We start from the raw sequence: 23,578 nt of genomic DNA, 5'->3' as shown, positions 1-23,578 counted from the left end.
CCCATGCCCCAGTGGATGACTCCATAGCCATTCACAAAGAGGGAGCACTAACTGGATGCAGTGGGTTAAAATTTTTTTTTCAAAATAAATAAATAAAAACTTAAGAGACCTGGAAGTATGTCACCATACTCTTTGATTCCCCTACCATTCAAAGATGACAAAACTAGTTTAAAATTTGGAGCAGCATTTTGTGAGTCCAAAAGGCATTAGGTGTGCTGAAAAGATGGCTCAGTGGTTAAGAGCAGTTAATGTCTGAGGCACTAGCTGAGGACATGAGTGAGTTTCCCAGCACCCACATTAGTAGTCAGACTGGCTCTAACTTTAATTCCAGGGGTTCTGATGCACCTGCACTCGTGCACGTGCACACACACATACCCACACATGTGCGCGCCTAAAAAGAAATCTTTTACAATTATTAAAAAACCTGCCACAACATGACTTCCTACCTAAAGATGCAGCACACTGTGTAGGACCTGGGGATTGGGGGGGGGGGGCTGTTGTCACAGAAGCCTCAGGCCCCAGGAAGTGCTTCTGGATATGATGTGTGAGCAGAGCCAGACTTCCAGCAGGAATACTGGGCACAGTACAGTGCAAAGGCAGGGGGTATCCAAGACAGACACAAGGGGGACTGAGGCCAGTTTGTAGTGTTTTGAGATAGAGTCTTGTTATGTAACCCAAGCTGGCTTGGAACTTACTATGTACCCCAGGCTGGCATCAGTGCTGGGATTACAGTCATGGGCCATTATGCTCAGCTTCACTATAGCTTCACCGAACAACAGATACATATTCCCCTGGGGTGTCACTTGCCTTTACTGTTTTTCAAGTCCTGTAACAGACCCCCAACTTGAGACCCCAGTATCTCAAGGCTTGTCCCCTGCAGGGCCTAGAGGGCTTCCTGATATTGCCTTTTCCCTCCCATCGGTTTATTTCTTAGGGATAACCAGGTCTGCCTTCCCTAGCTAAAAACAGGGCTTGAAGCTGAACCTTCCTCAGTATGTCATATTGTAAGGCTAGGCCCACTGAGTCTCTCCTGTCATTCTTTTTTTTTTTTTTTAAAGATTTATTTATTTATTATATGTAAGTACACTGTAGCTGTCTTCAGACACTCCAGAAGAGGGAGTCAGATCTCATTACGGGTGGTTGTGAGCCACCATGTGGTTGCTGGGATTTGAACTTCGGATCTTCAGAAAAGCAGTCGGGTGCTCTTACCCACTGAGCCATCTCACCAGCCCTCTCCTGTCATTCTTTACCACAGCCTGTATCTGCAGAATTCTTTGCTAGAGACAATTTCATTACAATTCCCCGTGAGCCCAGATTCACTGTCAAATGTACCCACAAGAGATGTCTGTGCTGTCCAAGAGAGGCAGCAGATAGGCCCTGAGTTAGAACTCTGGGTTGCTGGCTAGCTCAGCTCCCTACTACACACAGCTGCAAACGAGGAAGCCTCTTCTCTCCTCTGAGCCTGGGGTTTTCCAGATAAACGGAGTCTTTTCTTAGAGCCCTAAATTTTGCTACCAACTGGACCTCTAAATCTTGCTCCTCCCACGGACAGTTCTGCGTCCTGTCCTAACAACTCTGAAGCGCTGGACCTTGAATCTAGGCCCCCGCGCAGGGTTAGCAAAAACCCTATCGCTGAGCTACTCCCAACGCCCGCCTGCATTGGAAATTTTCATGTCATCAGACCATGTCTACTTGTTCTTTCCAGAGCTTAAGAGTCCTTTTGTCTCCGCTCCCTCTGGGTAACGGTCTTAGTTGGTCCTTCATAAACCCCCACTCAACTGTCACCTTGTAGGTGACAGTGGGGCTCCTTCAGGCAGTCTTCTCTCTTAGACTGCTTGTGCCTGGTGCTTGTCTCTGTACAGCCCCTGGTGGTAGGGTCTCCCCTTCCGGGGTAACTTAGTGAGTTCTGCATCCTCAGCTTCTGACACTGGTCCAGGCACCAAGAGGTTAAGGAAGGCGACCTTGAGGCCCCGCCCTGGACGCGCCCACAGGCGACAGGGAGGCTTCAATCCCTGCTGCTTACTCCGGGACAGAAACGCACACCTCTGGGACTGAGGGTTTTTGCTGGGCCGCAGCAGCACCTGCTTTGAGGTGTCCAGATCTCCCCGACAAAAGCGCTTGGTACAGCCCGGGGATTCCCCGCTGCTGCCGCCCTGACGTCATGGAGTCCCCGGGAGGCTCCGCCCCCCTGCTCGGGCTGGAGCTTTGCGCGGCCGCTAGGGACTCGGCGGCCATGGCAGGACCTGGCGCCCCCTGCGATCCCTGCGCGCCCGCCGCTGTCTGGAAGCGCCACATCGTGCGGCAGCTGCGGCATCGGGACCGCACGCAAAAGGCGCTCTTCCTGGAGCTAGTGCCGGCTTGTGAGTGCGTCCCTGGGGGCTCGGGGATGACTGGCTTTGAGGAGGTGGGACTCCCCGCTCGGGGAGAGGGCTTGTCCCGCCACTCGACTTGTGACTCAGGGCAGCGGCGCCGTCACGGTTCCCGAGGGCTTTGCGTCTTGGAACCTGTTACGCCCCTCTCCGCATTGGCTTGCCTGCTGTTTCCAGCTCTGGTGCTGCTTAGCCCCAAAGACTCAGCTCTGCCTCCCTTGAGCATCCTAGACACAAGCTCTGTCTCAGTGATGGTTTTGTCGAGTCCTTCTTTCAGGCCGTCCCTAGGGCAAGGCCTGGTCAGTCCATTTGGTCCCAGAGCCCAGTTAAAGAAGGCAGGCGTGGCCAGAACAGCCACGGTAGCTGAAAGGAAGGAGCGAAAGTCTCTGGTAGGTTCTGGTACGGATAGGTTATACTGGCGTACGTTCGTGGAGTACCTCAGTGCCTAGCGGATCGTAGCTCGAATGGGGCTCCGGGTTCCTTTAGGTTGTTTGTCGCGCGGCGGAAGTTAAATTCTCATGTGGTTATTTCTGGGCACTTTGGCTAGGAGGAGGAGATGTGTGCACTCCATCCGAGGAACACTGGAGTGCATCTGTATTTACTGCCTTTTGGTGGACTGTGATTGTGTGTTTGAGGCTGAAAGTCTAACCATACTCCCTACTTCTTCCTCACTTGGTGCTAATTTTGATGCACCCACGCAATCAAATTTGTTTTCCTTGGAACTTTGTGAGGGCTGGCCCTCTCTTGGGGTTGGATACCTCTACCTCCAGACAACCCCACTTCTCCAACTGCTCTGATGGGCAGTGGGACTATCGGTTTAAGGGAGGGACCACCCAGGAGAACTGCAAGACTGGGAACCTAGAGACCCAGGTCTGTGGTTTGGGGTAATTCAAGTCCTTTACCTCAGATTTCTTACTTGCAAATGAGGCACATTGTGACCTTGTATGCCGGGGTAGGGGTGCTTGCAATGCCTTGTGGTCTCAGGTAGTTTTGAGAATTTGTCAGGGTCCAGGAACCTCAGACAGAGAAGGAAGGGAGGTGAGGATCTGGCCTGAGGTTAGCAGCCTCAGTCTGCCTGGAATTGGTTTAAAACAAAACAAAACAAAACAAAACAAAACAAAACAAAACAAAACAGCTGGAAGGAATGTGGGTGAGGGGGTCCAAGGTCTAACCACCTATCTTGGGAAGATTTGTTCGATAATTGCTCAAGGGCTTTCAATATTGACCTGGGGGAAGCTGTTGCGTGGAAGTGAGAATTACTTAACTGTAAACCTTGAGGTCTTGGAGGGGAAGCGACTTGCTGGAGGCCATACACAGGTGGTTTTGTTTATTTCAACATGCTCTGGGTCCAGACTTTGTCCCTGGCAGAGGTGAACTAATCCCAGGCCCCTTGCTTTCCTTCTGTTCTCTCTTCAAGTGCTACCTAGCCATGTTTGTCCCCAGCATTGGTGGTCTTTCTGTCCTTGTCTCCTGGGTGGGCTTGTGGGCCTGTGCTGTGATGAGGCTTTGCCAGATACAGATATTCCCCCAGGAAGGGGCAGAGCCCAGCCTTCAGAGGCTTCTTTATTCCCAAGACCCCTGGGCTCCTGCAGCCATCCCAGTATGAGGTAGCTTGTATGTCGGGAGTTTGTTGGCAAGCGGCTCTGCCTTTGCCACAGGCTCACCCTTTTGCATCCCCAGATAACCATCTCCTAGAGAAGGCTGAACTGCTAGCCAAGTTCTCAGAAAAGTTGAAGTCCGAACCAAAGGATGCCATCTCCACCCGACATGAGGACTGGAGGTGAGTTGTCTGTGAGTGATCAGAGCTGCTTGTGCCTGCCTCTTTGCTGTGCTCAGCCTTGGCACCTCATCAGTCTGTAACTCCTGGGGATGTGAGCGAGGGCAGTGGAGGCCTCTTGAGTCCTCCCCAAGCTGGCTGCTTACCTTAATATCTTTAACCCCGACGCTTCTCTGTGCATTTGTCTCCTGTCCAATCCTGTTCTCGTGTTTCCCCCTTCTGAGTCTTGTCCCTCTTCCTGTTCCTTACCTGATAACTTCAAAAAGAGGCTTGTTACCTATTCCAAAGAGCAGGGAATGGGTTGGAGACAGAACTAAGAGGATGTAGCCCAGGTAGGCTGGAAATGACCTTGAATTCCTGGCTTTCCTGCCTCTCTCCGGTTGGGATTACAGGTGTGTGCCAGCTTATCACACCAGGCTCTCCTTGGTCTGTTTATGTGCTACTTGTATGTGCATCTGTGGAGGCCAGAGGTTGGCATGTGTCTTCCTTAATTGTGTTTCACCTTAGTTTTAAAGACAAGGTCTTACACTGAACCTATAGCTAGCGGACTCAACTTTCTCAGCTCTTGGCAAAGTGTGCCAGGTTCTTTAATGTAGGTGCTGGGGCCCAAACTCAGGTCCCCACTCTTGTGTGGCAAGAACTGTATCGGAGGAACCATCTTTCCAGCCCTAAGCTATTTTTAACAGGTTCTCGTTCTGTAGCCCAGGCTGTCCTTGATCGCTGAATACCGTTTTAGCCCCATGAGTTCTGGGAAAACAAGCAAGTGCCATTGTGCTAACAGGTGCTTCTTGAGTGTCACTGATGGGGATCCAAGGTCTGGACCATCATAGAGCAGAGAGGTCATGGGTAGCTTATTATTTCTGAGACTACTTGTTCTCTGGTTGGCTCCCAACTACCCCAAGAGAAAGCGAATGGCTTCTCAAGCTTTTATGGGGGGGACTCTTAGGGAATACTTTGGGCACCAGGGTGAGCGGAGGGGCCATGAATTCTTCTTATTGGTTGTCAGGGAGGAGGTCTCAGGGACAGGCCCTGACCAAGTCTCATCACCAGCCTCTCTGAGGGTGAAGTGGCAGCAGGAGAAGAAGGGGCTGCAGCTGGTCTGTGGTGAGGTAAGCAGGGTCCGGTCTGAGAATGTTGGGGTAAGGGAGAGATGGTCCCCAGAAGGCAGACAGTGAGTGGTAATGTTTTTGCTGCATTATCTCAGTCAGTCCTCCATGATGTTATAGCTGCAGAGGAGTATACTAGGGCTTAGAGATGTGGACCCTGGACTTGAACCTTTACCCACACAAATCTACTTTCAGGGATTCTTCATTCACTCCTTTAACAACTATTTACTAACAATCCAAAGAACAGGGAGTGTGGCCATAAACAAGACCTGGTCCTGTGGGTTTCCATGGAGACTGTGATGAGCCAGTAATCACAAGTCATTATAGCATGCCTCCTCACCTGCCCAACACAAGGTGGGAGCGGGTTATGAAGACATTTGAGGGCCTCTCCCCAGTGTGCTATGTGGTTATAGTTTGACAGTGGTGTGACATTATTACAAACAGATGATATCATGTAACCATCCTGATATTGCAGTGTTTGTTTACAAGATCGTTTTCTTGATACCTCTTTTTCATCACACTGGAACATCTTCAATCCTTGGCAACCACTAATCTGTTTCTACCGCTATCTATCATTTGAACTTTGAAAGCAAGTGACAAGGGAGGGGGATGGAGATGGCAACTGGCTTTCTTAGTGATGAAAATGATAAATGAGCTGGAGTGGTAAAGGCAGATGTCTGTGAATTCAAAAGCCAACCTGATCTACAAAGTGAGTTTCAGGATAGCCAGGGCTACACCTGGCTGCACAGGTTCCCCCTCTCCAGGCCTCTTACATGAGGAGTTGTGTCAAGGTAGGTGAGCAGCCCTGGCTTGCTCCTCAGGCCCTGAGGAGAAAGAATTGGGAACAAGTTAGTAGGAAGAGTAGCCCCCTCAGCAGCCCGCCCCCAGGCTGGCTGCCAGCAGTTTCTGAGCCACAGGTGTTTGTCCTGGTCTCCACACTGGAGGGCACAGCTTTGCCCTGGGATTTGTTCCTCACCAGGGCAAGGCTGTGCCCATGGATGAGGCTGCATCCCTGTAGCCTTCTCAGTTCTTAGCTGTCAGCTGAAGGGATGCTGAGATCTCCTCAACCCAGGGCTCTAGGACTGAGTCTGGCTCCTGCTCTCCCGTGGTCTTGTTCTAAGTCTTGTGTGTTTCTCTTCTGAGGGCCGCCTGCATAGGCCAGTGGTAGGGGATGGGCTAGGAAGCCAGATGTTGGGAGATGGGAACTAGAACTCACATCCCTTGCAGCCCCTGAGTACACCATTACTTTACATGGAGCTTAATGTAATTAGGTGGCCTGGGTTCAAGTAATCAGGTCTGCCACTTAGCCGTGTAACTTTTTTTCCGGCTACCTCGTGTGTAAAATGAAAATGAAAATGGAAGTGCTTCCTTTAGTGCTGTGGAGGCCGGGTCAGTGTGTGTAGAGTGCTTGGGGCAAAGCATGACAAGTGCCAGCTAATAGTCTGCCATTATTGTAGACTCCTAATAGTAGGTTCTGGCTTACCTTGTGATTAGGAAAGCGCTTCCCTGCCATTTTACAGGTATCAAAATGGAACAGATTCCTCCTGCTGCAGGTTAAATATCTACTGCAGGTGCACCGAGAAAATAAAGGACATCGCTAGTACTGACTCTAGAGCCCTCGGTCTGAGAATTATCCCACGAAGGCAGGGCATCTTTATGCAAGATCCAAACTTATCTCAGCCTGGACTTCCTTGTCAGGAACCGGGCAACGAGGTGGTGGCTGGCTAGGTTCACCCTGCAAAAGTGCCCATGCCACCACCACCTGTCCTCCCCAGATGGCCTACCAGGTGGTGAAGAAGAGCGCAGCCCTAGACACCCTGCAGTCACAGCTGGAGGAGCGGCAGGACAGGTGAGATGAGGATCGGACTTGGTCTCTACCCCTGCAAGGGAATGGGAAGGACCCCCTAGAGCTTTCCTCTGGTCCCCAAGCAATCCCTAGACCTGTGTGTGGTTCAGCGTTAGAGGACCCACAAAGACACCAGCTGATGTTTACTCTGCAGGTTGGAAGCCCTGCAGGCCTGCGTGGTGCAGCTACAGGAGGCGCGGGCTCAGCAGTCCCGGCAGCTGGAGGAACGGCAAGCGGAGAACGCAGCACAGAGAGAAGCCTATGAGACGCTGCTCCAGCAAGCTGTGCACCAGGAGGCGGCACTGCGCAGGCTCCAGGAAGAGGCACGCGACTTGCTGGAGCAGCTTGTGCAGCGTAAGGCGCGCGCCGCCGCTGAGCGCAATCTACGTAATGAGCGTAGAGAGAGGTGAAAACTCTGGGCCACGCCCCTGGGGAGGCAATCTGGACTCGCGTGGTTAAAAGGTGTAGGGAGGAGGGCGAGTGTGGGGGAGGTAAGGGTCTCTCACTGATCAGAAGGATCGGCATAGGCTGTGGTGCCCCATCTGCGAAGCACCTCCTTCAGCCTTTAGGATGCTTTTCTCTCTGCCAGGGCCAACCAGGCTCTGGTGTCCCAGGAGCTGAAGAAAGCGGCTAAGCGGACTGTGAGCATCAGCGAGTAAGAATGGGGAGGGGACAGGGATGACTCTAGTATTGGGGAGCTTCCCTAGGATGTGTGCATGACCCACAGTCTACTCATACCCTACTCCGGCTGGCTACAGGTACACCAGGTGCCTGTGTGCACAGGTCAGGTCACTAGACACGTGTAGAGATAATGTGTGGTCACAAAAGCCAATACTTAGCAGCTAGCGTTTATCACCTGTTCTTTAGTGCTGCGGCAGGGAGGGACGGGCTTCCCCTTTGGTCTTCTTGAGCTGCTTCTCTCTCCCAGGATCCCAAACACTCTAGAAGATGGGACGAAAGAAGAGACTGTGGCTCTAGCTCCTGCCGCTCTGCCTGAGTTCTCAGAGAGTGAGACTTGTGAAAAATGGAAGAGGCCTTTCAGGTGAGCATTCAGTTATTCCCACCTGAGCTGGCTCCCCACCCAGGAGGCTGTCCACATCTTCCAGGATCAGATTTTGGAAAGGCCTGTGTACATGCCAGTACAGGTCTGACCTCCAGTGCCATGAGGCAGTGTTACCCTATTCTCTACTTCCAAGAACCAGTGCCCTTGAGGGTGAGCTATGAGTCTTATAAAAGGGTATCACTGGTAGGAAAGTTAACAAGCCCCTGGGACACTCAGGTGTCCTAGGTTTGCGTGTGTGAGCACGGGAGTGTATGTGTATGTCCACACAGGGGCATAAGCATGTGTGCACACTTAGGGAACATACCTGAGTATGAGCCTGTGTCAAAGTGTGTTCACACTTGAGACCAGATGGGAGCTTGACTCTTTGGCTGCCTCTCTGCTGGCCTCAAACTCAGTGTGTAGTCAAGGGTGACCTTGAGCCCCTGGTCTTCCTTTTACCTCCCAATAGCTGGAATTACAGGCACGTGCCAGCTTTTGTGGCTTCCACTACATCTTGATTGGCCTGTCCTTGGGCTGCCCCTCCTTTCCTTTTTGTGAGCCTGAAGGCTCTTTTCCAGAAGACTTCCCTCCAGGCACCCATGTCCCTGGGACAGTGAATAAAACAGGAGCATCATGAAATGCTGGTTCCCCAAATTCCTGGCAATCCTAATGAATCTAGATATCCCAGCATAAACACTTTCTTGGGTGTTTGGGGGGCTGCTCAGCAAGCTGGGGGTTGCCCTGCTCTCTGTCTCTTCCTTAGCCCTCTCCACAGGAGATCTCCCGGGATCTCCCCTCCCCTCCCCTCCCCTCCCCTCCCCTCCCCTCTGTAGACCAGGCTGGCCTCGAACTCAGAAATCCACCTGCCTCTGCCTCCCAAGTGCTGGGATTAAAGGTGTGTGCCACCATGCCTGGCGTTCCCAGGAGCTTTTCTTGGTGAGCACTTAGGGAATGAAACTCTTGGTACCGTCTTGGTGAGATTCGGGGAGGTGTTCATTGCCAAGGTTCTCCCTCCCTCCACCCTTCTGGGTGAGTCTGTGTCATCCTCTCCTAATCTGCAAGGAGTCAAGTTCTAGTTCCTGCCTTGAGCGAGTGAGCATGAGCTTTTCCAAAGGTCCCTAGCAAAATACAGGGATCAGTGATTGCCCTTGGAACAACCGTGAGCCAGGCTCTCAGTGTGTCTCTTCATTCTGCCCCAGGTCTGCCTCGGCCACCTCCCTGACACTGTCCCGCTGTGTGGATGTGGTGAAGGGGCTGTTGGAGTAAGTGTGTGTGTATACATGTGTGAAGGGACCGGCACCCCCTGTAAGGCTTCCTGAGCATAGACAGCCTTGCTCTGTCCATCCTTTGGTACCTGTCTACCTGTGCATCTTTTTTTTTTTTTTAAGATTTATTTATTGTTATATGTAAGTACACTGTAGCTGTCTTCAGACACACCAGAAGAGGGCGCCAGATCTCATTATGGGCGGTTGTGAGCCACCATGTGGTTGCTGGGGATCTACCTGTGCATCTTGTTGGACTCCACAGGCAGGATACCTCAAGACCAACTCTTTTTTTTTTTTTTTTCTTTAAAAGAATTATTTATTGTATTTATGTGAGTACACTGCAGCTGTCTTCAGACACACCAGAAGAGGCCATCGGATCCCATTACAGATGGTTGTGAGCCACCATGTGGTTGCTGGGAATTGAACTCAGGACCTCTGGAAGAGCAGTCAGTGCTCTTAATTGCAGAGCGATCTCTCCAGCCCCAAGTCCAACTCTTTATAACTATTTTCCAGGTTCATAATGCTCTGTCCTTGTTCGTAGGGGACTGAGGGCCAGTCTGAGGTTGATTGATTGATCAGTTGGGAAATTGAAGCTCAAAAAAGTCTAAGATTTGTTCAGAGTTACTTAGCCTAGCAATGGTAATGCCATCCGTAATGCTTCCTGTATCCATCACCCTGTCTGTGTCTGCTGGGCTCAGTGTACAGTGCCCACATCCCCACAGTGGTCAGGCTGCGTTGCGGACCTTGTTTACTGTGCTGTGGGTAATTTCCTGCTGCTTGCCATGTCTGCTTCTTGTTGCTGCCTCAGGAGAGCTTAAAGTCCTCATGTCAGCAGGCTTTGCTGGATGCTTTTCTGTCCCTACCTCTGCAGCTTCAAGAAAAGAAGAGGTCACTCGGTTGGGGGCGCACCTGAGCAGCGGTACCAAAGCATCCCTGTGTGTGTGTCTGCCCAAATTCCCTCCCAGGCTCAGGATGTCTTGGTAAGGAAGGAGCTGGGCCACATGCCTGAGGTGCTGATAGGAATGTTCAGGGGTGGGTCAAGTGGGCCGGAAAAGCAAGGCTGGAGGAGTTTGCCCTCAGCCTGTGGTGGGAGCCACACAGCATTCTGCAGTGGAACACCAACTAGAGAGAGAAAGGAGACAGACACCCAACATGGGACATGGGGTAGCAGGGGTCTAGGCATTGTTGAAAAGACCATCTGGGGACAGGTTTGAAACTCAGGTTTGCAGAGACCCTCAGAGAGAACTGCCAGTCCAAGAATAGGTGTAGAAAAGCCCTGGGAGTGGGCACAAGGAGCCATGTATGAGGAAGAATGGGGTGCAGCCAGCCCTGCCCACTTTTTTTTTTTTTTTTTTTTTTTTTTTTTTTTTTTTACAGGATGCCCATCTCTCTGAGGTCAATGCTGTTTGTTTTGGCCCCAACAGCAGCCTCCTGGCCACTGGAGGGGCTGACCGGCTGATCCACCTCTGGAATGTTGTAGGAGGTAGGTAAGGGTCTTAGACCTGTCCTCCGTCCTCCCCTGCTGGAATGATCCTGTGAACACTGGCTAGAGGACTTCTGGGGGAAGCCTGGTGCTGAGCTTATTGCTCTGAAGGACAAGCTCTGGCTTCAAACCTGCAGAACAGGGAGGGCTAAGCCCAGACGGCTGCTGCTGGAGGAGCTAGGGGGACCTCTGACCCCAGCCTGACCCCAGCCTGAAGGCATACAGAGCCATGCGTTGGGCAAGTCCCTGGGTCTACCAAGACACATTTTAATTTTTAGATAGGGTTTCTCTGTGTAGCCCTTGCTGGCCTAGAACTTACTATGTAGTCCAGGCTGGCCTCAAACAAAAATCTATGTGCCGTTGCCTCTTCAGTGCTGGTATAAACTGTGCCAATGTGCCTGGCATAGCTACATCCTGTTCTAGTCTCACTTGCACTACCAGAAATCAGTGAGGTGAGAAACACTGTCCACCTGTGCTCTCTAGGGAAAGGGACTCAACACCAACTCTGGAAGCCTGGCCTGCAGTATGACTTAGGGACAGTCCCTCTAGCATTGTGAACTAACTAGTTGCCCCTAGGACTATACCAGCAGTTAGAGGAGGTCAGGCCAGACCAGCCATTCTGTCTTCTGTGTCCTGCTCTGTGTCTGAGTTTCTCTATTTTGTAAGGCTAAGAATCTCATTCCTGGGCTGGGCATGGTGGCACACGCCTTTAATCCCAGCACTCGGGGGCAGAGACAGGCGGATTTCTGAGTTCGAGGCCAGCCTGGTCTACAAAGTGAGTTCCAGGACAGCCAGGGCTATACAGAGAAACCCTGTCTCAAAAAACAAAACAAAACAAAACAAAACAAAAAAAAAAAAAAAAAAAAGAAAAGAAAAAAGAATCTCATTCCCCACCCCACCCCCTCCCACCCCCCCCCCCACCCCCCGTCCTTTCCCCTGTTCTATCAGGTCGCCTGGAGGCCAACCAGACCCTGGAAGGAGCTGGCGGCAGCATCACCAGTGTGGATTTTGACCCCTCAGTAAGGAGACTTTGTCCCACAGCATAGATGTCACTGCAGTCTCCACACTGGGCAGTGGGCTCCCCTTGGAGCCATGGCTCGCCTCAGTGACAAGGAAGCTTGGAGACAGCCTCTACCCTGGCTCTCTGACCTGATCTAGTGATGTCCAGGGCCTTTCCTTCTCCCTCTCTCCAGGGCTCCCAGGTTTTGGCAGCTACTTACAACCAGGCTGCCCAGCTCTGGAAGGTGGGAGAGACTCAGTCCAAGGTGAGGCCCAGCTGGGGAGGTTGCCTAAGGGTTAAAGGGTTATTACTTAAGATTTGCAGAGTGGTTATTTGGGGGGCTTGGATTAATGTGTGCTTTCTATGGGGACAGGAAACATTGTCCGGACACAAGGACAAAGTGACTGCTGCCAAATTCAAGCTAACAAGGCACCAGGCAGTGACTGGGAGCCGAGACCGGACAGTGAAGGAGTGGGACCTGGGCCGCGCCTACTGTGAGGCCCAATCCCATTTGCCCCCAGCTCTCAGTCATCGGGGCCCTTACCTTGCTATGTTGTGGTAGCCGCGGGACTCATATTCATTTGGGCTCAGCCTTCTAATGATTTCCTTCTCTGTCACTGCTGCTCCTTTCCTGCTTTCTTGGTAACCCTGGCCTTTGGTAGGTAAATTAGAGATAGCTTGAGCCCTGGAAGGAGACCTCCCTATTTGACCTTACAGCCACCAAATGTAGTGGCTCCTGATGACTCTCTGAGACTCTGAGCTCTTCCCACTGGCCCTCAGGTTCCAGGACTATCAATGTACTTTCCTACTGCAATGACGTGGTGTGCGGGGACCACATCATCATCAGTGGCCACAATGACCAAAAGATCCGGTTCTGGGACAGCAGGTGATACAGGCCTGGGTGGTGGAGGCCACTGAGTCTTCGTTCCTTTCTCTGGCTGTGGGAGGCAGGGTTATGGATAGTATGGCTGTCAGACAAGCACTGCCAGTGGGTGGCCTCAGCTGGGCATGGTCTTTGAGGGTTCAGCATGTCTGGGAAGCTGTGCCACCTTCTTAGCGGCTCTTAGTCAGCACTGGACTCCTTCCCAGGCCTTACAGCCAACACAGACAAGCACCTTTTTAATATTATCACCACTTTTTCATAAAAAAAAAAACAGCAACAAAAGAATAGCTGCTTTTTAAAGTAATAAGCCCATCGTTAAGCATGAATGGATGACAAAGGCAGAGCTAGAGCTTTGCAGGTCTCTGCAGCCTCTTTTTGAGATTGCTCCTTTGCTAGGGGTTGAACCCAGGGCTTTGTGTCTGCTAGGAGAATGCTCCCAGCCCTTTTTATATTCTTATTTTGAGACAGAATCTCAATAAAGTTTTCCAGGATGGTCTTGAACTTAGGATCTTATGATTCTCCGACCTCAGCTGTGACTACCTGCCAGTGTCACCCTATCTGGCTATCACTGTTACTCTTTAGTGATCCAACTGTCTAATCCACAGTGGGAAGGGGCAGTAGTTTTGTCAGCCTTAGCCCCAGTGATTCACGCCCTGGGTTTCTCGAGACTATGTTACCTGGGAATGTGGCCACATACAGCCTGTCCAAAGTGTCTAAGGATGTCTCTTCCGCGTCCCTCTCCATCCCTAACCCCACAGGGGCCCTCACTGCATCCAGGTCATCCCCGTGCAGGGCCGGGTTACCTCCCTGCACCTCAGCTATGACCAGCTGCATCTGCTTAGCTGTTCCCGAGACAACACACTCAAGGTTATCGACCTGCGAATCAGCAATATCCGACAGGTGTTCAGGTACTGGCCTGGGCCAGTTGGGGCTCTCCTGTGCAAGCAAAGTCCCGGGAGGCACTCTAGCGTAGAACCTCTAGACTAGAACCTGCTGAAGTGCTGGTCCCTTTTCACATCTGGAGGAAGACTGGAACACTGGTTGCAGCTTCTCTGACTGCAGTCCTATTCTGTCCTCAGGGCAGATGGCTTCAAGTGCAGTTCTGACTGGACCAAAGCTGTGTTCAGGTGCGTCTGGGAGGTCATGCCTATACATAGGCCTGTGTTTGTGTGCCTACACTTCTGATCTTCTCCTCTTGTTCTGCTGTGACCTGTACAGCCCTGACAGAAGCTATGCACTGGCAGGCTCTTCAAACGGCGACCTGTACATCTGGGATGTGAACACCGGGAAACTGGAGACCAGCCTACAGGGACCCCACTGGTGAGCAGCCTACTGAAAACTTCCACACGCAAACTTCCATGTTCTGATATGTCCCCAGACCTTTCGCATGCATTTGGGCTCATTACTACCATCCTGAGAGCCCATTTTATAGATAAGGAAATTGTCTTGGGCTTACAGAGGCTTCTCAAACCGCCTGCTGGTTGGATGTCCAGGGTCAGAGTAAGGCTGCCTGCCTGCTCCTGCTGCCCTCCTGAGGTCTGTCTTCCCTCTTCAGCACTGCTGTTAATGCCGTGGCTTGGTGCTTCTCCGGGAACCACGTTGTGAGTGTGGACCAAGGCAGGAAGGTGGTGCTCTGGCACTGAGTGGCACAAGTTCCCTGTATGGGTTGGACTCTGAAGCCAGAAGCCAGAGAACAGCTTCCCTGTGCTCAGGACTCCAGAGCTGGGGTTGGGGTCTACTACAGAATTCATGTGAGGGCCAGGCAGGACCTGGCCTGTTTGTTAAAAATCAAAGTGTGGGTTAGGAACTACAGTTTTGTTTTTTAAAATCTATTTGTTTACTCTCTTCAGTGTTAAAAACTGTATCTAAGCCGTGTCTTGCCTCTTTGAAGCATTTGTGGGTACAGAGACACTTAGACTTAGCCTCTTCTTTTTCCATAGAGCTAGGGCCTTGTAGCAGAGCTTCTGTCTGGGAAATGGGCTGTTCCAGTCTAGCTGTGGGATAACATGAAGAAAGGCTCAGGCAAGGGCAGCAAAGAGCAGCTTTTCATCTAGGGAGTGGACCTGATGGAAAGGGTGAATAAACCAGAGTGACATCGGAATAGCTGGCAGAGGCCTGCCTGGAGCCTGGGACAATGGTCTGAGCTGTAGTCCTATGTCCTGGATGATGGGTGGCCTCCTGCCACTATCTCCTTCCCTTGTATGTTACCTCTGCCCTTGCAGCCACAGTGCCAGTCTCTGGGGCGACTGCGCTTAGTGCTGCTCTCTAAAGGTGCCTTCACTCCCCTAGACTTGTCCTGATACAGTTTCCTCAGCTTTTGTTGTTGTTTGGACAGGGTCATGTAACCCTGTCTAGTCAGGCACACATGTAATAGCTCAGAATTTGTGGAAATCTGGCCTCAGCCTCAGTGTCGGGGTGGCAGGCACTGACTGCCTCAGCCCTCAGCATCTAAGGTACCATGGTCAGCATGGCCAAAAGTCCCCTTTCTGCCTTCAGAGAAGTTCGTCACTTTGGTCCTACACATGCTTTTTCCTCTGCCTTCAATGTCCTTGTCTCTCCCAACGACAATTCAGGTTATCTTTTGGGACCTCTTTATTGACAGCCTATCCTTAACTGTCAGGCTCAGTAAGAGGCCTTGGTCCCCTACTTCTAGTTTGCCTGTCTTCTTAAAACTGGGAGCAACTGTAAGAGAACAGTATTCCCTGCCTCCAGTCCTGGCCCCAGGAAATACTTCCTGGGTGGTTATATTCTCTTGCTTTGCAAGTTCAACAGTGGAAGGTTCCAGGGATGGGACATTCCAGCTCCTCAGCCTTGGCCATCCCCTTGGCGCAGCTCTCAGTGGCCACCAGGGGTCACTAGTTTCCTGGTCAGCAGTTTTGTTTTATTTTGTTTTTTTTTTTTTTCTTTCTGCCTTTCTTCTGGGAAAGACCAACTCGCCCAGTGGCCACCATTACTGAGGATCACCCAGACCTCGGTCTTGCTCTGGCTTCTGAGCCTTATTTGTTCCTCCTAAGCATTTGTGATGGAGCACGTTCTAAAGTGAGAAAAGATTGTCATTCAAGGTAACACAGCTATACACAGCTGAATGGTTCCCGCATCACTCCTTGCAGACTTACTCATTTATGTAGCTGAGTGTGACCTCCTTCCTGCCTGGGCCTTCACCTCCCAAATATGTATCCCCATATGGTGTTGGAGACTGGAACCTTGGGGATTTGTTTGGGTCAGAAAAGCAATGTACAAACTACATCTTCAACCCACATCCTCTCTTTTTATACAACTTTTTTTGTGTGTTTGAATATTTTGCCTGCATGTATATAAGTGCATGTGTACGTGCTTGGTGCCCACAGAGGACATCTTAAACTGAAGTTATGGACGGTTATGAGCTGTCATGTGGCTTCTGGGAACTGAACCCAGGTCCTCTGCAAGAGCAGCAAGTGCTCTTAACCTATGAATCATTTCTCTAGCCCCTGCACCACAAAACCAAAATTTCAAGAGACAGAGGCTCTCAACTGGGCAGGGTTTTTCCACCAGGGGTACACAGAGCTGTGCCTAACCTGACACTCCCAAATGCTCTTTCACCTTGGACTCTGAGCTGAAGATTACCTCTGGAGGCATGTGCTAGGATTTGAGAGTGAGTCCTGGGAGACTGCTGTTCCAGCCACAGCATCTGGGCCAAGTCCCTGCAGATGTTTCCATCGTACCTCAGGCAGTAGTGAACTATTTTAATGACCCGTAAGAGTTACCTAGGAAATGTGACTCACTCCTGGGTACAGGGACCTCTCTGCCCCTTCAGTTCTCTTGAGGAAGAGCCAAGGCCAGCAAAGGAGAGATTCCTAGGGTTCCTAATAAAAATTAGAATAGCCTGAGCTTGCCTAGCATCACAAAGCACAACTATATGAAAGGGGCTTAGCTTAGTTGGCAGGATGCATGCTGAGCCTGCATGAAGCTCGGATTCAACCTCCTGCATCACATGAAACTGAGTATTGTATATTATGCCTGGAATCCCAGCACTTAGAAGAGGATCAGAAACCCAAGGTCATCATGATTTGGAGGACAGCTTAGGCTACATAAGACTGTTCAAACATTTTTTTAATTTTAGAGAGGCCAAAACAGCAAAATATTGGTGAACTTTCTGATTCTCTTTGGCAAAAACTAGACTCAGGTTCAGTAGAGGGGACTGGCCTAGTCTTGTGGAAACCAGTTTAGCTTCTTCTCCCACTCCTATCTTATGAATCTCAGGGAAGTCATAATGTTTTCCAGGCTGTTATGTACCCCTCCCCACTATGGAACGTCCTTCAGGGGTTGATATACAGATGTGAGGCCTGCTGCCTGAATTGGCTAGGCTCAACCCTTTCTGATCCTGAGACCCTAGGGAGAAGAGACAAGTCCTGTAGGGATCCTATTGCCAGTGCTAGCTCAAGCCTGTTCTCGAGTCTCTCGCCTAAGATGTGAGAAGCCCCTCCAGTGCCCTGTAGACAGTCTCTAGAAGAATCCTGATAACCAGGTGTAGGCCCACTTGTGAGATTCAGATATACCGTGGGTAAGTGCCATGTCTGCTGCAAGTATATCCACTAGTAACTATCTTTAGTTCACTTGTACATCATCTTACTAAATCTTCCTGGATCTGAGGCAGTTTATATTATCTTCTCACTTCCAAGTTAAAGATGAAGTTGAGGGCTGAGACTTAGATTATGGCAGGCAAATCCATGCACGGCAGAGGTTGTTCATGGGTCTCCACCCAGTTCTTTCCCTGCCCCTTACTGGTGTGTCTGGCATATAAACCTGTGAACCCTAACTCACAGGTTTTCTCTATTATGCTTCAGGATAACATTCCAGAAACATGTTCCTTGAACAGCATTCTCAGGAAAAGACATGAAGGAGTCCTATGTGTTTTCTTGGCCACTGATCCAAAGGAAAATAGTCCAGGAACAAGACACTCTTTGGTGTTCTCGTAGTTCTTGGCAGCTCATGCTTTTATAAAGCAAACCCAGCAAAATCCCAGGAGGAAACAAAACTTGCTATGTCAAGTTGCAGGATTTCAGGAAGAAAAATGTTTATTCTCCCCTTGACCTAAAATTTCTGTAATTTGGTTTTATTTCTGACACTGTGTGTGTGGTATGTGTGTGTATCCAACTTAAACTAAATAAATGCAGAGGCTCATTGCAGCCAGATACTGTCCTAAGGCTACTCAGAGATGGGCAGTAATTAGAACCAAATCCTGAAGCTGTGGCTGGAATCCTTGCACAGTATGACTGGTGTGGTCCAGGAGTGGCATCCTAATACAGACCATAATGGCTGCCTTGTCTCTGGGGATGAGTCCAGGGATCTGAATTTTCATTTTCTTGTTTTTTTAATTTTTCTTTTTCTTTTCTTTCTTTCTCCTGTATCTAACTGATCTAGGGAGAGAATTGGATAAGCCCATCAAAGTCACTTCACTGCATCGTTTCTAAAAATGGGGTAGTGGCAGCTGGGAGGAAAAGATGTTCTATTAAGTAGTGGCAGGGCTAAAGCCAGGTACTATCCTGCATTGACTTTGACTTAGGGCCTGGGCTTAGAGAGGTAGGGGTCAGGGAATTAACAATGAGTCTGTGGCTTGACAGTCTGGTCAGCTCCTGTGACAAAGGAAATCACCATGGATGGCACTGAGGTAGGACAACTGGCTAAACTCTGGCCTAAATTAAAAAGACTAGTGTCAGACTTGAGAGTGAGCTTTCACTGCACAAAATGTATCCTTATAGTCTTCTAGATCTATGGCACTTCCAACTCCATTCTTTCTGTGGGTTACTAAGAGGCTAGGGGATGGAAGGAGACCCTTCTTCCTGAAGACCTTGAAGGCTGAGAGATGATAGTGTTGATGGTGTTTGTATGCCACCCTCTGCTACATACTTTGTCTCCTTCCTGAATGAAGGCTTCTCCTCAGGCTGCAGGACACAGGATCAGTCCTTGTAGCTGCCCCACGTGGCTCAGGCAGGATTTACTAACCCAAACCTGACTTCTATGTCCATGTTGCTCCATGTACTTTTGATGGAAATGTAAAAAACTCATGCAGTTCTTTTGGAGCCAATTTGGCAAACATTTAACCCTTTCTGTCAAATTCTACATTTACACTGTTAACAAATTTATAAAGAAGTATATACAATGATGTTAGCTTCAATTTCCTAAAAGCAAATGGCTAGATACTATTTAAATACCCGTCACTAGAGGAACCATTAATTATATAGCCAAACAATGGAATATGCAGCCATCAAAAAGAATGACAAAAACATGGCTGGCAAGATGGCTCAGTAAAAGCTTTTGCTGTATAAGCTTGACCACCTGAGTTCAACCCACAGAGCCCTCAGGGGGAACACAAACCAACAAAAAACAGGTTACAGTGTTGCATATTTGTAACCTAGCACTTCTATAAGATGGGTGGTGCAGGAACATGAGAGCCAGCTAGGTTAGGGTGCACAGCGCAGCAAAAAAACAAGACCCACCTAGGCAAAGTGCAGAGAGCCATCTCAAAATTTGTCCTGATCCCCAAATGTGCTGTGGCACACACACATGTTTGCACTCACATATCATACACATAATCAAAAAGACAATGACAAAAACAAAGAAAGAAAGTAAATAAAAAGATGACATAAACTCCAGAGTATTATCTAATCCTGCTCTAAATAAGCAGAGTAAACAATACATGCCCAGGAAAATGCCAGGAAAGGTTTTAACCCTGCCCCAGGTAAGTGCTGGATCTGTGAGTTCCTCCACATCCATGGCTTAGTGAGTAAAAGGTTTTATTGCACAGGCGGGGCCACCCAGAACCCATAATGGAACACCAAGGTTCCTCCTTGACTTGTGGTTGTCTGGAAGCCAGAGAGACTCAGCCTGTAACTAGATCACAGCATGCCTTGTTTTATGGTCTTGGCCTCAAATACATGACCTGTCTTTTCTTCCCTCTTGCTGGACAAGAATAGCATCAGGGTCTGTGATGTCTGGGTGGACTCACTTCCTGCTCTGGGCACATGATACGTGGTTTAAGGATGGCCCACAAGAAGCATCCTCTCTCTCAAAGCCTGCCTAATCAACTCTTTATCAGGACACTTGCAAAACTTAATTTCATTTTTTATTATTCAACATTTTATACATAATAAATACAAACTTTTTACAGCCACTGTAAAGAAAGCGCACCTGCACGGAGGCTCCCTTTGAGCCCTGACCTGTGCATGGTGACGCCGGGTTATTCGGCCTGGAGAGAAGGGTTATTTATTTATTTATTTTTAAAAAGGAGGCATATTTTTACAACTTTGTTTCTTAAAATAAAATTAGCAGCTCTTCCAAAAAATATTTTAAAATATAACAAAAGAGTTCAAATAACTCTGAGGTTGTGGGAAACTCAAATCCAAGGACAATTTGGTTAGCTAAACAGAATACAGGACTGGTAGCAGGAACTGCTCTATTATAAGCACTTTGAAGATCAGCAAATTTGAAAATCTTAAAATACCCTTTTAATTTTTTAAACTTAAGAATAAGTTTGATAAACATAAAAAGACCTCAAATAGATCAACAGATAAATGTAAAAACCAAAAATCCAAATTCATGGAGAAGATTCATCAGAGTATCATTGCTAAAGTGATCAAATGACTGAAAATCCCTTCAGCTCCGATATCAGTCAAAAATCCCACGGGGACATGTGACCATTTCAAGTTTTTAGAGATTCTCAGAAGGGATGGAAATTTCAAAGCATCATACAACCTTTAAATCTGTAAATTTCTTTTCCCAGCCAAGGTAAAAGAGGATTGGCAAGCATTGCTTTGTTCCCTAGGTCAAGATCTACCGTCCACAGAGTGCTTGACCTTCTAGGCTGAGGCCAGGGCGCCATGAGGCTCTTCCCTGACCTGCAGAAGGTGCTAGCCTCCTTGGTCTCACCTGGGCAGGTGTACAGTCCTGTATCCTTTCCACAGAAAGCAGGCTTCCTCCAGGGCCCATAGATTCTTCACTCTGGACAAATGTCAGGGCAGTGGGACCTGAAGCTGTACTTTCAGAAGGCGACAGCTGGTCTGCACCAATCACAACCCAGATGTCTAGGCCAATACTCTGGCTTGGGAATAAAATAATATAAGGGCCTCTCCAGTAGAGAAGCTGAGCAATGTAGGCCTTTGTCCTCAATGCAGCCAGACACTTGGATTCAAAGGATACTGGTCAGAGGGTATACACTGTAAAAACCAAGAGGAAACATACCCAAAGACAAAAGGAACATTAAAGTGGCTCATTTCAGATGTGGAAGCTCCATTTCTGCTTCTTCCTTAGCCTCCCTTCTAGTCTATGTGATGGGAAAGATGTGGCCTCAGCCCCTCCAGGTTAGCCCACTAATACTAAATGAATGGCATAAATATTAATACAAAGGACACTGTTATTTTAAATCTGTTAGTTGAGGAAGAGATGTGCATTATGCAATTGGCGCTAAGCTCAGGCAGTCCACTTTCTTCTCAATAAGGTTGCATTTTCAGTATGGGAATGAACCTGGGGAGGAGCCAGCCTCTCCTGGATTTCCTTACACAGTCAACTTGATTTGAATAACAATCAGAAGAGCAAAATCCACTTGAGGAAAGATGAGATCTTTGCCACAGCCCTGTGCATGGCCACAGTAATATACTGTACGAGTTCACACAATTGGTAATTCTGGGTCTGTGCCCTGGATCTAGGCCTGGCCTTGAGTCTCATATAAAAATGGGCCACTATAAGGCATGAGAGCTGCTCCCCTCTGCTTCTAGGACCCGCTATGATTTGTGCTATGGTAGGAGAGATGACATAAAAAACGACAACAAAAAAGGCACAATCAGGCCAACCAGTCCCATCGAATCCTCCTTGGTTTTGCTCCTTTCAAGAGTCATCATCATGCAAAGGTGCCTAAAAAATGAGACTGGCCAAACTCCAAGCCTGGCCTTGATTGTAGCAGTAACGGAAGGTAAATCCACTGTCACACCAGTGTGATCTCCACGTCCTCCATCTTCTCAGTTGTCCGCCGGTGGTTCTGTGTGGGTGGTGGCGGCGCCGCCCGAACCTGAGCAAGAGACAATTACAGGGTTATCGGCCTCTTGACTCAGAGGCTAGCACGTGGAACGCTCCAATGCTCCTCTGGATGTTCGCTGACACCTGAGGGCCTGGGAATGTGTTCACTGCCCTGAACAGCAGGCCCCATTCTGCATGAAATGCTAGGTCAGACTGCTTGTTATGCTGGAGGTACCAAGGCATGCTAGTTGCTGTAGTCCTAAACACTTCTCCAAAGTAAAGCTGGGAGTGGCAAAGAGAAGGCACAGTATGGGGACTGGAACTGCTCTATCATGTCTCCAAGGTCAGCCATGGGGAACAAGGCTGGAGAGGTGGGGCAGGTAGTGAAGGGCCTTATTAAGTTTTAGTAAGAAACCAGGATAGTCAGGCAGGGTGGCACACACTTGTGATCCCAGCATGCAGGAAGTAGAGGCAGAACTGCAGAAAGATCGAGGCAGCCCTGGGCTACACAGTGAGGTTTTTGTCTCAAAAAACAAACCAAACCAAATAACATGGGACTGGAAATGTAACCCAGTGAGAGTGCTTGCTTAGCAGGCTCAAGGCTCTGGATTCAATTCCCAGCACTGAAGAAAGAAGTTAAAGGAGAAAGAAAGAAAATAAGAAACTTTATTCTCTAGGCAGAGGTTTTGGTTGGTTGTACGGAGTATCAGATATGGGTGGGAAAACATGACTCAACTGCGTAGGAAGAGACTGTCGGTGGGTGGGCTAGAGTTCTTTGGAAGATGACACTGGTCACTGGTCACCTGAATAGCGCAGACTAGTGGAAGGCTCTGAGAGTAAACCTAGCAGGACCTGTCACTGTTCTTGGGTTGAGGGGTAGGAGGCTGGGACCAGTAAGGCAGGAGAAATGATTCCAGGACAGGGAGGATGGAGTGGCAAGATGGAGAGGGAACAAGTCCAGAAGGGAAGAGAGTTACTTCCATTGCTGAGTTTGCAGGTTTGGGAAATCTGAGGTGGGATCCCACAAACCCGAAGCTTATGAGGAACATGAACGTGGGAGCTGTTGGTAGGGGAATGACTTTCATGGTCATGGGAGTGGAGGAGATCACGCGGGAAGAGTGAGTTCAATGGCTTCAGCTGACGCAGCTGAGACAGAACAAGGATGTGTATGGACAGACGAGTCCTCTTTACTCCCTGCCCTCTGCGGAGCCTGGCAGCCTTGCTGCATGGTCACCTCTAGCATCCTAGTGGCTCCCTGCATCGGTTCTGCTTCCCTCCACTCTCTCTATTACGCTGCCAGAGAATTTTTTTCTTTTTGAGACAAGGTAGCCCAGGCTGGTTTTGAACTCATGATCCTTCTACCTCAGCTTCCCAAATGTTAGGAATTTCAGGCATGTGCAACCATGCCCAGCCAGTAGTAAGGTTCTAAAAAAAAGTATAAGCAGCCAAAATGCTATCCTGCTCTTCACCTTCCAATGCCTTCCCATAATAACAGAGACCCATAACTCCAACAAGGTTCTCAATGCATATCAGCTGAATGAATGAAGCCAGTGGATCAAGGAATCAAAAGCTATACTCCACAAAACTGGAAAATCTAAAAGAAATGGATGTTTTTCTACACAGATACCACTTGCCAAAGTTAAGCCAAGATCAGGTAAACTATTTAAACAGTTCCATAATCCCTAAAGGAAGAGCAGTAGGCATTAAAAGTCTCCCAACCCACTAAACCAAACCAAAACAAAGACCAACAAAAACAAATCAAAGCCCAGGTTTTAGTGCAGAATTCTACCAGACTTTCAGACTTTCAAAGAAGAGCTAA

At 49.2% G+C, this 23,578-nt stretch overlaps 2 protein-coding genes across 23 annotated transcripts in view; one reads left to right on the top strand and one right to left on the bottom strand.

The window, feature by feature from the left end:
* The first annotated feature begins 1,993 nt into the window (after positions 1-1,993).
* On the top strand, positions 1,994-17,936 carry Atg16l2 (autophagy related 16-like 2 (S. cerevisiae)). Of its 18 annotated transcripts, none has more exons than XM_006508231.4 (18): positions 1,994-2,360; positions 4,050-4,149; positions 5,153-5,255; positions 7,028-7,101; positions 7,253-7,504; positions 7,688-7,753; positions 8,027-8,140; positions 9,340-9,402; positions 10,277-10,385; positions 10,783-10,888; positions 11,837-11,907; positions 12,082-12,153; positions 12,262-12,382; positions 12,669-12,774; positions 13,530-13,679; positions 13,851-13,898; positions 14,016-14,091; positions 14,230-17,936. In XM_006508231.4, exons 1-18 carry the CDS (start codon positions 2,162-2,164, stop codon positions 14,374-14,376), a joined length of 1,977 nt encoding a protein of 658 aa, XP_006508294.1. In that variant the 5' UTR covers positions 1,994-2,161; the 3' UTR covers positions 14,377-17,936. The 18 variants fall into 18 exon arrangements, 12 of the variants coding, with proteins under 12 accessions (XP_006508294.1, XP_006508288.1, XP_006508289.1 ...); XR_001778004.2 differs by having other exon boundaries at positions 1,998-2,360; positions 12,262-12,546; positions 13,990-14,091; positions 14,327-17,936; XR_378274.4 differs by having other exon boundaries at positions 1,999-2,360; positions 13,856-13,898; positions 13,990-14,091; positions 14,327-17,936.
* Positions 17,937-19,855: 1,919 nt separating this feature from the next.
* Fchsd2 (FCH and double SH3 domains 2) overlaps positions 19,856-23,578 on the bottom strand; it is a 175,907-nt gene continuing 172,184 nt past the window's right edge. For all 5 annotated transcript variants that reach the window (XM_006507518.3, XM_030242304.1, NM_199012.2 and 2 more), the window contains one exon: positions 19,856-21,811. In XM_006507518.3, coding sequence (XP_006507581.1) covers positions 21,728-21,811 — 84 coding nt within the window. In that variant the 3' untranslated portion in view covers positions 19,856-21,727. The remainder of the gene's footprint in view (positions 21,812-23,578) is intronic.

This window comes from Mus musculus, chromosome 7, assembly GCF_000001635.26.
Source record: "Mus musculus strain C57BL/6J chromosome 7, GRCm38.p6 C57BL/6J".
NCBI classification, from domain to species: domain Eukaryota; kingdom Metazoa; phylum Chordata; class Mammalia; order Rodentia; family Muridae; genus Mus; species Mus musculus.
The sequence above is the reverse complement of the archived record's forward strand: the minus strand, read 5'-3'. Positions and strand labels throughout refer to the sequence as shown.